Source organism: Notamacropus eugenii, chromosome 7 (assembly GCF_028372415.1).
Source record: "Notamacropus eugenii isolate mMacEug1 chromosome 7, mMacEug1.pri_v2, whole genome shotgun sequence".
Lineage (NCBI taxonomy): Eukaryota > Metazoa > Chordata > Mammalia > Diprotodontia > Macropodidae > Notamacropus > Notamacropus eugenii.
Genome location: NC_092878.1, coordinates 167,387,751 through 167,403,347, shown reverse-complemented (window position 1 = coordinate 167,403,347; position 15,597 = coordinate 167,387,751). Strand labels below are relative to the sequence as shown.

General features: G+C 45.7%; 1 protein-coding gene and 1 pseudogene across 4 annotated transcripts in view; one reads left to right on the top strand and one right to left on the bottom strand.

Annotated features, from left to right (window-relative positions):
• The first annotated feature begins 650 nt into the window (after nt 1-650).
• On the top strand, nt 651-6,916 carry LOC140514965 (L-lactate dehydrogenase A chain pseudogene; annotated as a pseudogene).
• A 340-nt stretch (nt 6,917-7,256) lies between these two features.
• Nucleotides 7,257-15,597, bottom strand: part of GTF2E2 (general transcription factor IIE subunit 2) — a 77,762-nt gene continuing 69,421 nt past the window's right edge. For 3 of the 4 annotated variants that reach the window (XM_072625493.1, XM_072625495.1, XM_072625494.1), the window contains exons 7-8: nt 10,954-11,069; nt 7,257-8,967 (exon numbers count right to left, since the gene is read on the bottom strand). In XM_072625493.1, the coding sequence (XP_072481594.1) occupies nt 8,848-8,967; nt 10,954-11,069 (236 nt within the window). In that variant the 3' untranslated portion in view covers nt 7,257-8,847. The remainder of the gene's footprint in view (nt 8,968-10,953; nt 11,070-15,597) is intronic. The other variant, XM_072625497.1, reaches the window with a different exon arrangement.

Here is a 15,597-nt window from a genome sequence, read left to right as displayed (position 1 = left end):
AGGTGCAGGCCTCTATTGCCCCCCACTAGATGACAGCAGGGGCTGCAAACAGGGTCTCTCCTCATTCCAATCTATCATGCATTCATTTGTACTCATTTCACACATTAGCCTTTAAGGTGATGCTTAAGATACTGCAAGCCAGGCTTCAGCAACATGTGAACTAAGAATCACCACAACAGAGGCAGACGAACTAGAGACCAAATAGCCAGCATTCTCTGGATCATGGAGAAAGCCAGGGAGCTCCAGAAAAGCATCTGCTTCAGATTCACTGGCTGGTCACAACACAATGTGGAGAGTCCTTAAAGAGATGGCGGCACCACATCACCTTACCTGTCTCCTGAAGAGCCTGCATGTGGGCCAAGAAGCAACAGTTAGAACCAAACAGGGAACAAATGATTGATTTAAGATTGGAAAAGGAGTGTGACAAGGTGGTATACTGTCATCTCATTTAATTCATATGTAGAGTACATCATGTGAAAATACCAGGCTGGATGAATCAAAAGCCAGAATTAAGGTTGCCAGGAAAAACATCAACCATCTCAGACATGCAGACAAAACTCTGAGGGCAGAAAGTGAAAAGGATTAAGAAGTCTTCTGATGAGGGCAAGGGAGTTTCAAAGCTGGCTTAAGGGGGAGGGAGGGGGAAAAAATCTAAGCTATATTGAAGAGATTGTAGAACACTGAAAACAAATAAAATAATTTAATAAATAGTTAAATAGAAGCTGGCTTGAAGCTTCACCTTAAAAAAAAACAACAAAACACCACGAAGGTCTTGGTAACTGGTCCCATCATTTCCTAGCAAACAGAGGGAGAAGAACTGGAACCAGCATCAGACTGTATATCCGTGGGCTCAAAGATCACCAGAGATGGTGACCACAGCCATGACATTAAAAGACACTCCTTGGAAGGAAAGCTCTGGCAAATCTAGACAGCGTATAGTCAAAGCTGTGGTTATTCCACAGCCACGTATGGCTTGAGAGCTGGACTACATATAAGGAAAGCTGAGGGCTGCACAATCAATGCTTTCTAATTGTGGTGCTGGAGAAGACTTTGGAGAGTCCCTTTGGCAGCCAGAAGATCAAATCAGTCAGCATTTAAAGAAATGGATTCAGGGCTACGCACCAGAAGCTGAAGTTTCAATACTTTGGCCACAAAAAGAGAAGACAGGACTCCTTGGAAAAGACCCTGATGTTGGGAAAGGAGAAAAGGACAAAAAGAGAAGGGGATGGAAGAGGACGAGATGGACAGATGGCGTCATGGAAACAATGAGCATGAAGCTGGAGAGACAGTGGAGGACAAAAGGGCCTGGCGTGCCACGGTCCATGGTGTCGTGGAGACTTGGACATGACTGACTGACTCAGTAACAATAGAGTGACACTATCAGACGTGCACATGAGGAACATCTGTTTGATGACTGAATGAAGAAGACACTGGAGGCAGGGAGATCAGCCAGGGGCCTACGGCGGTAACAGAACAGGAAGGCCAAGAGCATGGCAACCATGGGAGCAGAGGGAGTGAGTCAGATGGAAAAGCTGCCCTGAAGGGAGAACCAATGAAAGGGAAGGGAAAGGGAAGATGCAAGGATGACTCTGAGGTTGCAGGCCCTGATGACTGCAAGCTGGCTGATGTCCCTAACAGAAATAAATAAGGAAATTAAGAGAAGGGAAAGTTTTGAAAGGCAAGAAATGGAGTCTTTGGAACTACTCCCTCAGAGGCCTCCCCTCTTTTGCCATCTTTTTTTAATGCTGCTCCTTAGCATGAAATGCTTTCAAATCCAGCTACCACAGGGTGGTGGAGTCCTGTGCCCTGAGTGGGCTCAGAATTAGGCTGCTATATCCCAATGCCCTTCTCCTGGGGAATAATACATTCCAGAGTTGGTGAAGAAATTCTCTGACTTGTCTACCGAAAGTAGACTAAAAAAACCCTCTTATTTCCCTGGTTCAGAAATGCAGGATTTGAGAAAACCAGTGGTACTTTGGGACTAATTAGGTCTTACACGGTCCAGAGAAGAAACACTGTAAATGAAGTATTCTTCGAGGGGCTTCTCTGACTGAAAAATGGTAACGGTCCTCTTGGGTTATAAAAGTAACTACTGACAGATGCAAGGAAACACGGCTTCATGGGCATCCACAGGACAGAGGACCTGTGCCCTGGTCAGAGGCACAGGGTGGGAGAGGGAGGGCAACAGGCAAGAAATCACAGCCCTGGCTAAGACTTCATTCACCCAGGCCTTTACAATTGATCAGATGACCTCACCTTACAAGTGACTGTATCAAAATTACCAAGAATATCCCAAGAAACAGCAAATGACACGCCACACCTCTGCAGAGTTGGGAGGCCCATAGGTATGGAACACTACATGTTTCAGACTTCCTGGATGTGTTAAATCAGTTTTACGGTTTTTCTTTTTACTCATTTTTTCTTTAAGAAATTTCACTATTATATGGGGCAGTTCTATGGAAGAAGAAAGGAAGAGGGATACTGGGAAATATTTTGGTGATGCATAAATAAAAAATAGCAATAAAACGTACTGGGGGAAGGAGGGAGAACATGATAGCTGTCTTCAAGGACTTATGTGACATGACAATCAATACCATAGATTTAGAGGCAGATGAGGACCCTGAAGCCCAGAGAAGATGCTTTAAGGTTACAGCAAGATGCGACACAAGTCAAATTCATACTAGTCTAAAGGGAGGGCAGTTAGATTGGCTCTGCTGGCTAGGCACAGAGGGCAGGAATGGGTAGTTGCAAAGAGAGATTTCGTTCAATGCAAGGGTAAACTAATGAGGTAGTCCTCAAATGCATGGTCCAGATGTTTCCGGGAGGGCTGGCCACCCACTTGTCAACTGTACAGTCAATTTCTGTATGGGACCAAATTTACCAGATGCCCTCTGAGTCCTGTGATTCTAAGGTCTAGAGTTTATCTTGGGTCCAATCCCCACAGGAGGCTGGGCTGAGTCTGTCTTCCTGGCCACATGGCAGGAGTGTGTCTGAAATGATTCAGGTACAAGCCTGGGAGCAACCACCTCACATCTAACTCAGAACTTTCGCAGCCTGACCAGCTATCCCCCCAGCTACCCTCCAAAATGGCATCAACTGTCAAGGATCAGCTCATCTTGAATGTCCTAAAGGAAGCCCAGGTCCCAGAACAAGATCACTGTTGTTGGGGTTGATGCAGTTGGCATGGCACGTGCCATTAGTATCTTAACAAAGGAAATGGCTGATGAACTTGCCTTAGTTGATGTAATAGAAGGCAAACTAAAGGGAGAGATGATGGATCTCCAACATGGCAGCCTTTTCCTCAAAATGCCAAAGATTGTTTCTGGCAAAGACTACAGTGGGACTGCAAACTCAAAACTGGTCATTGTGATGGATGGGGCACATCCACAGGAGAGAGAAAGTCATCTTCATCTGGTCCAGCGTAATGTGAAAATCTTCAAATTCATCATTCCCAATACTGTTAAATACAGCCCTAACTGCAAGCTGCTTACTGTTTCCAATCTAGTGGATATTTTGACATATGTGGCCTGGAAGCTAAGCGGCTTTCCTAAAAACCATCTTATTGGAAGTGGTTGCAATCTGGATTCAGCCTGTTTCCGTTACCTAATGGGGAGAGACTTGGTATCCATTCTTCAAGTTGTCATGGATGGGTCCTTGGGGAACATGGAGACTCCAGTGTTCCTGTGTGGAATAGTGTGAATCTTGTCGGTATGTCTCTAAAGAACCGTCATCCTTCTTTGGGAACTAATGCTCATGCAGAGAATTGGAAAGATGTTCATAAACAGGTGGTTCAGAGTGCTTATGAGGTAATCAAACTGAAGGGCTGTACTTCCTGGGCCATTGGCATGTCTGTGGCAGATCTGGCAGAAAGCACTATGAAGAATCTTAGGAGAGTGCATCCAATTTCCACCATGATTAAGGGTCTATGTGGCATTAATGAGGATGTCTTCTTTAGTGTCCCATGTGTCTTGGGGCAGAATGGCATTTCAGATGTGGTGAAGATCAACCTGAATTCGGAGGACAGCCATTCAAAGAAGAGTGCAGATACTCTTTGGGGAATCCAGAAGGAGCTGCAGTTTTAAAGCCTTTGAATGTGCTGCCATAAAGAGAACATGACTGGGGTTGAAGGGTTATGTATGACCCGCTTTTCAGATAGACCAAATCCTTCCTCTGACTAGTAACTAAACACCAGAAGTGTAAAACCTGTGAACACAGTCTAGTTTCTTCCTAAAGTTAGAAATGGGGAATAGAACCCTGTTGTACTTAGCATATGATGCTGGATATGACCTGTATAGTCTCAGTGGTTGGTGTCAAGCAGAGCCAGTGCCTGCTTTGTATGTAGGTGCTACAGGTTCCCTTAGGTCCAGACGACAACGCTCCTGGATATAAAACACCATACAGTAGTAATTCTTTACTGATGCATTGATTACCTTTGTGCCCCTTCTCCATTAGGGCACTACAGCATGGCCCCATGTATCACCTTTGTAGAGGACCTGATTTTGTCTGCATATATATATCTCAATAGTTGTAAATTTCCATATTATGTAAAAAGATCTGTATATGTACAACAACGCAACCAATTCCTCAAGCATCATACTAACCCTATAACTGAATAAACAACAAATAACTGATAAAAACAAAACAAAACATGATTCAGACAGGATTCAGTGATCCACCTACGGACTGCTGGTTGGTGATGACTGTGGGCTTCCTCCTGGCAGGGCGCTCACTGGCCTCCCTCCATCCTCAGTCTGCATCAAACCCAGTTTTAAGGTGAGCTGAAAGATTTTCGGAGGATAGCTAGGCTTGCAGGAGGCTTCACAAAGCTGGCTGCCTTGTCTCTCCACTCACCCATTCCTCTGCTAACAGCTACTAAGGCAATCTTTCTAAAGCAATGGTGCTGCTCTAGAAATGCAGTGGCTCTTCTTCCCTCCACAAGACACAAGCCCCTTTCTTTTCAGGACATTTAAGGCCTGGCTCCTGACGACCATTTCAGATTTACTCTGCATTACTCCAGTCCAGGAAAGATTTATTAAGTGAAACAATCCCAGGCAAACTGGCCCACCTGCCCGAATTGAACGTTTCTTCTCGCTCCATGTCTGGGTGCCACATCCTGCAGAAGTCTCCCCTCAGCCAGCTGCTGGTGCTTCCTCTCCTCATGCTGCCCTGTGCTTATGTAGTGGTATATACTGCACCACCACCACCCCCGGACGTAGGCACGCTGTCTGAGCACAAGGAGTACTCTTCACCTTTGTTTTCATAACCTTGAAGCCAAGGACCTTACCCTGCAAAGCAGGATCGGTGTCTAAACCGACTTCCCCTGCTGGTCCCCTCCAAATGGAATAATGCACCTCCCCTGTGTCCTTGAAATCTGTGTTCTTTCAGAGTCGAGCAGATGAGGCAAGGTGGACTAACATGCTAACATCACACATGAGAACATCTACTTTGAGAAAAAGAGGAAGAACTAAATTAAGTCAAGACCAATTAAGTACTTGAGGGCCAGGCATCTATGCGAAAGCTGGAGCCTCATCAGAGCAAGGGGTTTAGGAAAGCTGAAGGGGGCCTCCTTCAGGGGTTCCATCCTGCAAATCAACAGGAATGTCTGAGGTCCCTGGGATTCTGAAGTACCTTCCTGAGGGTAGGTCTTTAGTCTGCCTAAAAAAATGACTACAGCTAATTGAGAAGAGGAGCCAGGAATGGGGCTCTGCCCTCTCTCTGCATAGCTCACCCCCTTGAGGTAACGAAAGTCCAATGTGAGCAGCCTCCAAGAAATAAACGCCAGTGACCTGAATCTGAGCAGCAGTGCTGGGCATGATGGGGCCCCTTTTAAGAGCACTTCCTCAGCAGGTGCGGGATGCTCCACTCTCCCCTGTGCCCCCACCACCACTCGGATGCACTGACAGGAAGCGACAGCTACAAAGGTCCAATGCGTCAGACTCGAGTGCATCCTCCCTCTCCTTGAAAGCCTGAACAGCCAGGATGAATTATTAATGCAGCTCACAGAAATATGGTCAGGTTCAGCTTTCCAGCTGACCACACTTCAAATGGCTGGAAACATTAGAGACAGTTCAATGGTAACTTTTAGTAGCTGCAGGGCTTTAAATGTGGCATGCCACCCAGCGGAACTGGAGCAGGGCCTCATCTGTGTGACTGCACCCCCAAAATACAACCGCACAACCAGGCTGTGGAGTGTGTGTGTGCCCATAGATGAGAGGCTGAGGCCTTGGTGACCCCAACAATGAGCACTAACCTAACGTGCTCCTGGAGAAGCAGGGGGACCTAGGACAAACATGGCGTCAGAAGCCCCCATGATGCAAGTGCCCTTGGGCAAGCTGCCTTCAACCCACCCACCTGAAGGTACCCTCAGAGCTGTTTCCACATCGCTCCTACTTGGAGAGCAGAGCCTGGAAGGCTCCATCTTGGGCAAAGCAAGATGGTGCCTTTGTCTCAAAGACACAGAACAAAATGGTGGACAAGGCACCTCCACCATAATACCTTACTAAAAAAAAACCCTCAGGCATGTTACAAATTCTACACAACTCTGAGATCTGGCTGTGAGGTTTTGAGAGAAAAGGAAAAAGACTGAGGCAGATAAGGAGGTAACTGAAAGTAGGGAGCAGCAGGTTGGGAACACCTTAATGACCTTGGCAATGGTGGGCAGGCCCAGGGCCTCAGTTTGCTTGTCTCTAAAACAAGGGGTTGAGCTGGCTCAGCTTCAGTGGAAGGCTTAACCAAAGACAGAGAGACCCCACCCTGGCCCTGAGGTCTGAAGGGTTCTGGCTGTCTGGACAACCACCTGTTGGGGATGCTGCAGAGACAACAGAAAGCTGGCAGAGAATCCCTGGGGCTGACCCGGACAACAAGGGGATGCTTCACCTTTTCAAGGAGAAGAGCTGTCAGGTTACACTGGAGGCAGGAGAGTCCTGGATCAATGCCTTCAGTCATTCATTTGCAAGGGTATTTTGATTTTTTAAAATGGGCACAATAAATCTGATTGAAGCAATGTCTAAATGCATCTCCAGAGGAACTAGGGAGATCCCACTGTGAGAGAAAAGACATACGTTTCTGAGCATGCACACTGCATGGACTGGTTTTGCTAGAATATGTTGGAGGAAGAAGTTGGTGGAAATGGGGGTAAGGCAGAGTAGTGACAGGTTCCCTCCTTCCTCACAAAAAGAGGGGAGCTGCTGAAACACTTTCAAAAGGGCACAGAGAACAGGAGGAAGTTCAGGAGAAAGAACAGACAAGGAAGACCATTTGGAAAGTAACATGTTGAATTTATTATACACACTTAAAAAGCACATGAAATGCAACAGTTCAAGGTTTCATAGACAATCTTCTTGCGCTCCGCTTTGTGTAGGGATGTGCTCATCCATTTTGTTCTTGATGTCTGTTAAATTTCTAATTTAAAAAATAGAAACCTGAAAAAATATACAAATACAAGATATCATCACTCACTTCCCTTGAAAAGTTGGGCCTTTTGAGCATGGTGCAGAAGAGATTCAGTTTCAGGGTCTGGGACTGAGCGCTGGCTACATGAGGCAACTGGATGCGATGACACTGGATGTTCCACTTGGCTCTACATCGATGGTCCTGGGATTCATGCTGCAGCTGGGAAGGATCCAGGTGGACTGCCTCCAAAGGCTAGGGACCATCTCCATTAAGTTACACCATGTCTATAGATCATAAAATTAACTAATTCAATGTCCCATACAGATCGGAACGATAAATTCCTGCTTTTAATTCAGAAAAACTTCCTTCTACATACAGAGAACACAGCATCACTCGGCTGGAATGTCTCTACCTTCTCCTTTGGTAACAATCTGCACCTGAAGACTCCAGAAGGCGGATGTGATCGGAGGCAATCCTTCTGGTCATATGTGCAGACCACCAACATGTGGCTTTTGAATTAAGGGCCACCGAAACCCAAAGCCTTCCTACAAGTGCCCCAAATTCCTTCACTCTCCTTTCAGTCATCCCACAGAAATTCATTAATGATATCTCTACGTACGGCTACTGACAGTGAAACAGAGACCAAGAAGAAAGTCCACAGAAGAATCAAGGAAGAGAAAGATGAAGAGGACGGCCAACACGAAGAGCAGAAGGCAGCCCCAAGCTGGGCGCAAGGGCAGTGCTTGCCGTCCAGCCAACGGATGCCGCTTTTAGATACAAAACTCAACAGTTCCTTTGTGACCCACGGAGAGGACCAGATAATGTTCTCTGGACTCCAGAACGCTGCGTCAGATCACAGCTTCCTAAGCCTGAAACATCTGAGTGAGCTGTTAATCAAATCCTTTGGAAATAAGATCCAAGTGTTTCAGCAATGCCTTCAAGTTGTCTTTACTGCTTTCACTGTCCTACAAGAGGCAGTGCTCAGGACACTGTGCTGGATGGTCCAGGCTTTCCCAGGGCTGCTGTTTCCCCACAAGTGGGCACCCCTCCTAGAGTTCAACTAATGCTGCTGATGAGAGAGAAAACAGACGGAATTCACTACTCCCTCAAACATGGTTCTACAATGATTTTATTATAAATAGGTTCTCTCAGAATAAACACACATTGTATTCAATTCTATCAGCAACCTTGCTCTAATAACAGAAGAGGGAAGTGGAACCATGAGCAGAAGCATCGTTAAACATCAGATGACAACAATGGCGGCAGGCACCTCTTTCACAAGGTGAACGAACCCAAGAGAATTACCTCGCAGCCACTCAGTCCAAGCAAGGCCAGAGGAGGCAGGTACCTCCCACTTGGTTCCGTCACCAGAGCTGCTTCCTCTGCAGTCAGGGAGAAGGGGCTGCCCTCCTCAGTCGAGTCCTCTGTGAATGCAGCTGATCAGAAGGGAAACCGCTACTGCTTGCCTGGAGCTATGTCAGAGTAATCCTTCAAGACCCCGGCCAAGTGCTCGTTGTGGGTTTTGAACCTTCGTTTCTTCTGCGAGACTGGTTTCTTCCTCCGCTGGATGGGAGCCTGTGGAACAAAGAGAAATTGGCAGCAGCATTCATTAGCACGCAAGCTACTTGGGGTGGGGGTGTGTGGGGGGGTGTTCATGCTCAGGATCCCCCTTTGGCCCTATCACATCATCCCTCAGGAAGCTCCTGGACTGGAACAGAAGCATAATCTTTGAAATCGGGATCTCCTTAGGTAAAGACATACTAGTTCATATGGACTATGGACTGATCATAGCAGAGAAGCTGAGCAAGGCCCATGAAGACATCCTGTTTTCAAACACTAACGGCTGAATTTAAAACTCCAAGTCACTTGACTTTTGCTACTTGAAGGGTCTGGGTGACTGTGTGGTGGCAGGGACTCCCCCTGCCCTTCTCATCTCTATATTTCTTGCTCATAAATACTTGCATGAGCTATGTGGCCTCAGTGTGATTCTTGGGGTATTCTTTCATAGCCACTCATTCTCACACTGCTGTCATTTTATATTCCACTTCTCCAGCAGGTCAGCTCCCTACCATACTGCCATCTCCCACACCCATCAGACATCTCCCCAATGCCTTTGGAGTGACCTTGGTTCTTTGAGATTGTGAAGGAGCACATCTGGGAGTCATCACGACCCAGCATGAACACTGATTTTGAAGACAGGCTTTTACAAGCATTTAGGAATCCTGAAGGCACTGTACAACTTCCCAACTGTAATCCTGTCTGATTTCTTTTCCTACACACTTTTAGGCCAGGTAACTGCCTAGGAGATACATATTAATGAAGGTGACAGGCTACCATGCTCAGTTGGGTGCCCTGTGGGAGTCATGCAGGACTGTCCTTCACTCTCGTCAGTGTGGGTGGTCAGGCCAGTCTTCTTCCTCCTTCCCCATGTCAGGGTCACCAAGGACACTTTCTCCTTGGTTGAAGATGGGTCTCCTTACTTTGCACCTCCCCAGTGATCAGTGCTCAGCATCACAGTTCCATTAGCCAAACAATCTGGTATTATTATGATAAACATGGCTGAGCCTTCACAGTTTCTGACGTCTCACCATGGTGCACAGATGACTGACTTCTTGAACCAAAGGCCCAACACTGGGAGGTTCTGACTCTCTCACACTAGAAGAGAACTCAACAGATCAATCCCAGGCAGTACCCTGGGTCAGGCTCATTTGCCCTGGGGGAGACAGGTTCAGGTTGTGCCTCGGATCTGGTCTGGTACTGATTTAAGGAAGGCCCTCCAAGTCAGACCAACAGAAACATGTGTGTGTCAATGCCTTCACCATCAGAATGGGAATGGGGAGGCCAGTGAAAATGGATCCGGTAAGCACACTAAGGGTTAAGAGATGAGAGAGGCCAGATCATGGAGAGAAAGGAAACAGATTCTACATTTACAGATATGAAAAGATGTGCTGCTGATGGGGGAGACTGAGCTCTCATTTTTCTTCTTTCTGGTCTACTGCTCAGCAGAATCACTTGCTCTCTTGTAAAAAGGGAATGAACACAAGGTTGGAAGAAAGGTCATGAGTTCATCTGTCAGTCCAATGGACAATCCCTTGGATCCCAAAAAAACAAGAAGGGGAAGGGAGAAGGGAGAAGTGGGCTGAGTGCCTACTACTTTTGAAAAGCCCTAAAGCTTTCCCTGAAACACAGTCCCATCTTTTTTTTTTTTTAACAACAATTTTCTTCCAGTGATGCTACCAGTCTGTGAGTCCTAGCTTACTAATCTACTATCACAGAGATATGAACTGTTCTATTCTGGAACTCATCTACTCTGGAAAACAATCTGAGATCAAGGAAGAAAATTCAACGAACCTGCAATCTAGTAATCTCCTTCCTAGACAAGCTGGGCAAGGACGTCAGACATGGAGAGGCCTCAAGTAGCTAAAAACAGCTTGTTGTGCATCTGTCCATTACTTTCTCCAGAAAGCATCTTAAAACACCTGGCTGTTTTCACCAGCTCCTCTCCATGACAGCCCCTCCTGATTCAGTACGACTGAAACAGCCCTTCTGGATCATACATACCACTTTCTTTGGTCCAGACTCCTGCATAGAAGAAATCCCCTGTCGCTTCAGATACTCTTCAATTTTCTCCTCATCCATAGAATCCACAGTAATGCTCCTCCAAAGTTTCTGAAATTCTGCATGAATAAAGCATCACTGCATCACTTGACATTCAAGGACTGCAGCCTCTGTCTAGTACCCAATGAAAATCAAGACTCAGACATAATCCTTCACTTCAGAGTTGAAATTAAAAGAAGAAATCTTTATTCATGTAAACAAGGAAGCTTTAATATGCCTCTGGCATCTAGAAGGTGGAACTAGAACAGAAAAGAGCCCAGGGAAAGGAAAATCTTGGAGGAATCCATCCAAGAAGTAGTACAGCCAGGATCTTCGCTACATCTAGAAATCACCCCAAACTAAATCCTGATAAGGATATCCAAGAAAAAAACCTTGATGAGTCCTTGTTCTAGCAGAAAGAAATGAGATCTACCCAAAAACACATGTGCAGGCTTCCCACATAGCACTGAGAAGAGGATTGGCAGAAGCAAGGAGCTGGAAAAGATGGTAACTCATAGCTCTGCTGCTCACGACCCAATGCTAGGGACCAAGATCCAGCATGGACTAAAGGAGGAGAGTGGCAACTGCAGGTGGTGATCAAGGGCAACATGCAGCAGTGGGCCCTCAGCCACATCTGAAACGTTGAGCAAGTATACAAGCAAGTGCCAACTGTGCGGCTCCAATGCTGAGGAAGCAATGGGATAGCAGATCCAGCCCAGACAGGGAAGGAGTCCCAGACCAAAGGGAAGCCTCCAGTTATCACTCTGATTCAACAGATATTTCCAGCTGTCTGACAAGAGCTGGAGACAGCAGCAGTCTACTGGGGCTCTAATCAAGGGCAAGCCCACAGGAATGTGGCTTAGACCCAAATACAGGACAGGGCCTGGCAGCACTCATACCAGAAAGGCAGCAGTCACACTTTGTCTGGATCAGATTGCTTTGAGCACACTAAAAGCTTGTAGGTCCCCATCCTGAACTGTCCCTGAAATCCTAGAAGACAGCACAATACATTTAATAGCCAAGGAACACAGTAGCAGGAAGGAAGAAGACATAAAACAGGTCCAAGTACAGTGTAGTAAAGTCCAAAGGGGGGAAGGATAAGCACACACACACAAACACACACACAAATATCCCACCAAAATGAACCACTATGGTGATGAGAACGTTTAAGACACAAAGACAAGAGAAGAGAATGACTCCAAAATATCTATAAGCCAACCTGCAAAGAGGAAGACAACTTGGGGACAAGTTCAACTACAATTCTAATAAGAGATGAAGCAAGAGTTCAAAACAAGAGCTAAACATGACTTTCTAAATCAAACACAGGCACTAGAAGGAGCATCTGGAAAAGAAAGAGAAGACGAGAACAACGGAAAGAAATGAGAGTTAAAGAAGAACTGGAAAGAGAATTAATAGCTTGAAACAAGAGGAATAAAGCCACACCAAGCCAAAGACGTCTTGATGGTCAGAACAGACTAAATACAAGGAATATTAAAAAGCAAAATTTAACAACTGGAAGAAAAAAATAACTGGAAGGTGTTTCATGACAAAAATAACTGACCTGGAGAACAGATCAAGGCCAGGTGATTTCAGACTGGCTGGACAACCTCAAAGCTATAAGCAAAAAGAGCCGAAACAACATATTTCATGAAATTCCTGCTATCTTTCCTGGTATCTTAGAACCAATGGGCAAAGAGAAAACAGAAAGAACTGACCATGTAACTTCTGAAGGGAACCCCAAAATGAGAAGTCCAAGGAACATTATAGCTGAAATGCAGAACGTCTAAGTGAAAACAAAGACGAAAAACCTATCCGTAGCCAGAATGAACAGATTCCAGTTCCAGGATCACACAAGCCTTAGTGGGCACTACTTAAAAGGTATGGAAAGCTCAGAATATCATCTTCAAGAAGGCAAATCATAAAGGTTTATCATCAAGATTAATTTACCCAGCAAAACTAAGTATAATCCTACAGGGGGAAAATAGATCTTTAATGAAACAGAGAGCTTCTAAGCATTTCAGATGAAAAGACAAGAGCTCTAGAGAAGCTCAAACATAAACACAGGAGTCAAAAGAAAAATAAAAAGGCAAATAGAAGAGCAGCCATCACGAGGGACTAAAGAACAAGAACTATTTACATTCCAATACGGGGAGACAATTCGGAAATCTAATACAACAGAAAGCCTGGGAATGGAGTTTTAGTTTTATGTGTTAATGACCTTGAAAGAGGAAAGAAAAGGGAAAGGAATACTTGCAGAGGGGGAGAGGAAGAGTGGGAGAAATTATCTCACATAATTTGGGTGTGTGATTAGGCCACCCTAACAAAACAACGAGGAAGAAAGAGTACAGGGTGGAAGGCAGCACAAACCTGAATTTCATCTGAATTGTTCAAATGAGGGAAGAACCAACGCATGCACGTACACACACACCACACACATTCATACATACCACATACACATAACACCTCCCCATATAAACAAGACAGTACACACACACACATCACATACATACACACATACAGAGTTGGGTGAGGAAATAAATTTCACTCAACAGGGAAATAGGAGGAAAAAGGCAGAAGGGAGAGAATAAGAAGACTACATGAAGAGAGTGACTACAGAGAGTGGATGGTGACAAGAGGCTTAAAATGAAAATAAAAATAATAAAGGATGGGTTCTGGATGGGGGAGAGAGAGGAGGGGCAGCTCAAAGCTAGAGCCCATCACACTCCTCTCTTGTCATGCCCTTTTTTTTAATAAGAGGGGCCAGATAACTCTGGCCAACACAATAACTAGCCAGGATTCCACAAGACCCAGGACAAAACATACTCTTGAAAGAGAGGTGACAGGCTTAGGGTAAACTGAGACATCATGACCAGTGCAGGAAATGCAGGAATTGGTTAGGCTATGTGAAGTCTATTTGTTACAAGGACTTTGCAGTTTGTTTGTCCGCTCCACCCCTCCTGGGTCAGGGAGGGAAGAGATGGAAGTGGGAGGTGTTTTTTGTTAACAGAAAGCAATAAATTTAAATTTTAAAAAAGGAAACATTTGCTCGGCGTTAAGCTCAGAGGAGCACACCAGCAGTAGTATTTCTTCAAAGGTTATGCTGCCAACACCCCGGCAGCAATCCCCCAAACAGTTTTCTCCACATTTAGTAAAAGCAACAAGTTTCAGTCAAAACCAAAACTCAAAACAAAGTAAACTCTCTAAACCCCAGTATATGTGCCCCACATGTAATGGAACTCAGCATTCAACTGGTAAGCAGATTAGCTTAGAGAGTTCTGAGGGAGCAGAAGGCACTTAACAGTGGTTGGCACATATTAGATGCTTAATAAGAGTATACTGACTGACTGACGGGGAACAGAATTTCTCTGTGTTCATTTGCTAGGGTAGGGTCGGGGAACCAAGAGTTGGGGAACACGCTTCTTTCACAGAGACCTAAGAAATGGCTGGCTGAGTTCTAAATCCATCAGAAGAAGACAGAGTGGTAAGTGCACAAGAAATGGAATCGCACTTTGTTCACCCCAACTTTCTTACCGTCAGGAGGCAGAGGTGTTCAGCATGTCCACGAGTTTGAGTGCTTCCTCTAATGCCACCGATGACCTCTTAAGGGCCAAATCAATAAATAGCCTTTTCTTGCTTCTTCTCTCTGACCCTGCTCATCCACCTCTATGGAAACTTCTCTCTAGATTTTCACTGTCTTGGGGTCCAAATACTCTTTATTTATCTTTGCTAGATCTATATGTGGGTCTACCCTTAAGGCTCTGTCCTAGATCCTCTCCTTTCCCCTTCTATATGACTTCAGTTCATGATCTCTTCAGTATTCATGGGTTCAACTACTTCCATAGAGGCAATTCAGCCCCAACCTCTCTCTGGAACGTCAGTCTTGTATCACCTCGTAGACTTCTTGAACTGGATGTCCCAAAGGTATCTTAAAACCAGTATGTATAAAACAGAAATCAACTTTCCTTCCCAAACTTCCCTTGACCCAAAAGATGATCAGTTTTGGAATATCACCATCTTTCTAGTGCCTAGGTCCCAACTCTGGTATCACCCTCAATTCCTCACTCCCACCAAGTCTTATCATCTCTATCTCCCCACTACCTTTGACTCACACAGCAGCCATCCTGGAGCAGTACCTCATGGCCTCACACCAGAATGACTGCAGTAGCTCACGGGTTGGCCTCCCAGCTCTGAGTCTCTCCACACTCCAACCCATCTCCAATCAGCTTCCAGCAATCTTCTCAAAGTGGGGGTGTGGCCCAGGGCCCTCCCTCCACTTGACATGCTGTCCATGGATGCCACCTCCCTCATTAGCACTCAGCACAGCACTTGGCACAGAGGTGAAGGAACTGCTTCATTCCCTCATTCATAAACTTCCTAATGTCTCCCAGACTGTAACATCTTGCTGAGCCTTGAAAGTCCCTCAGAACCTATCCCTTTCCCAACCTTCCACCTTCCTCCACCTTCCTGTGCTCCATCATCCGATGATGGCAGGGAAAGAGTGGCCCTTCTCCTCTCTGTGTCCCAGCTCACAGACCACCTTCTGCAGGTCTTTCTAGGCCCATCCTCCACCTTCAGTGCTAGGTCTTCCCTTTGAGATCAGCTTCCATT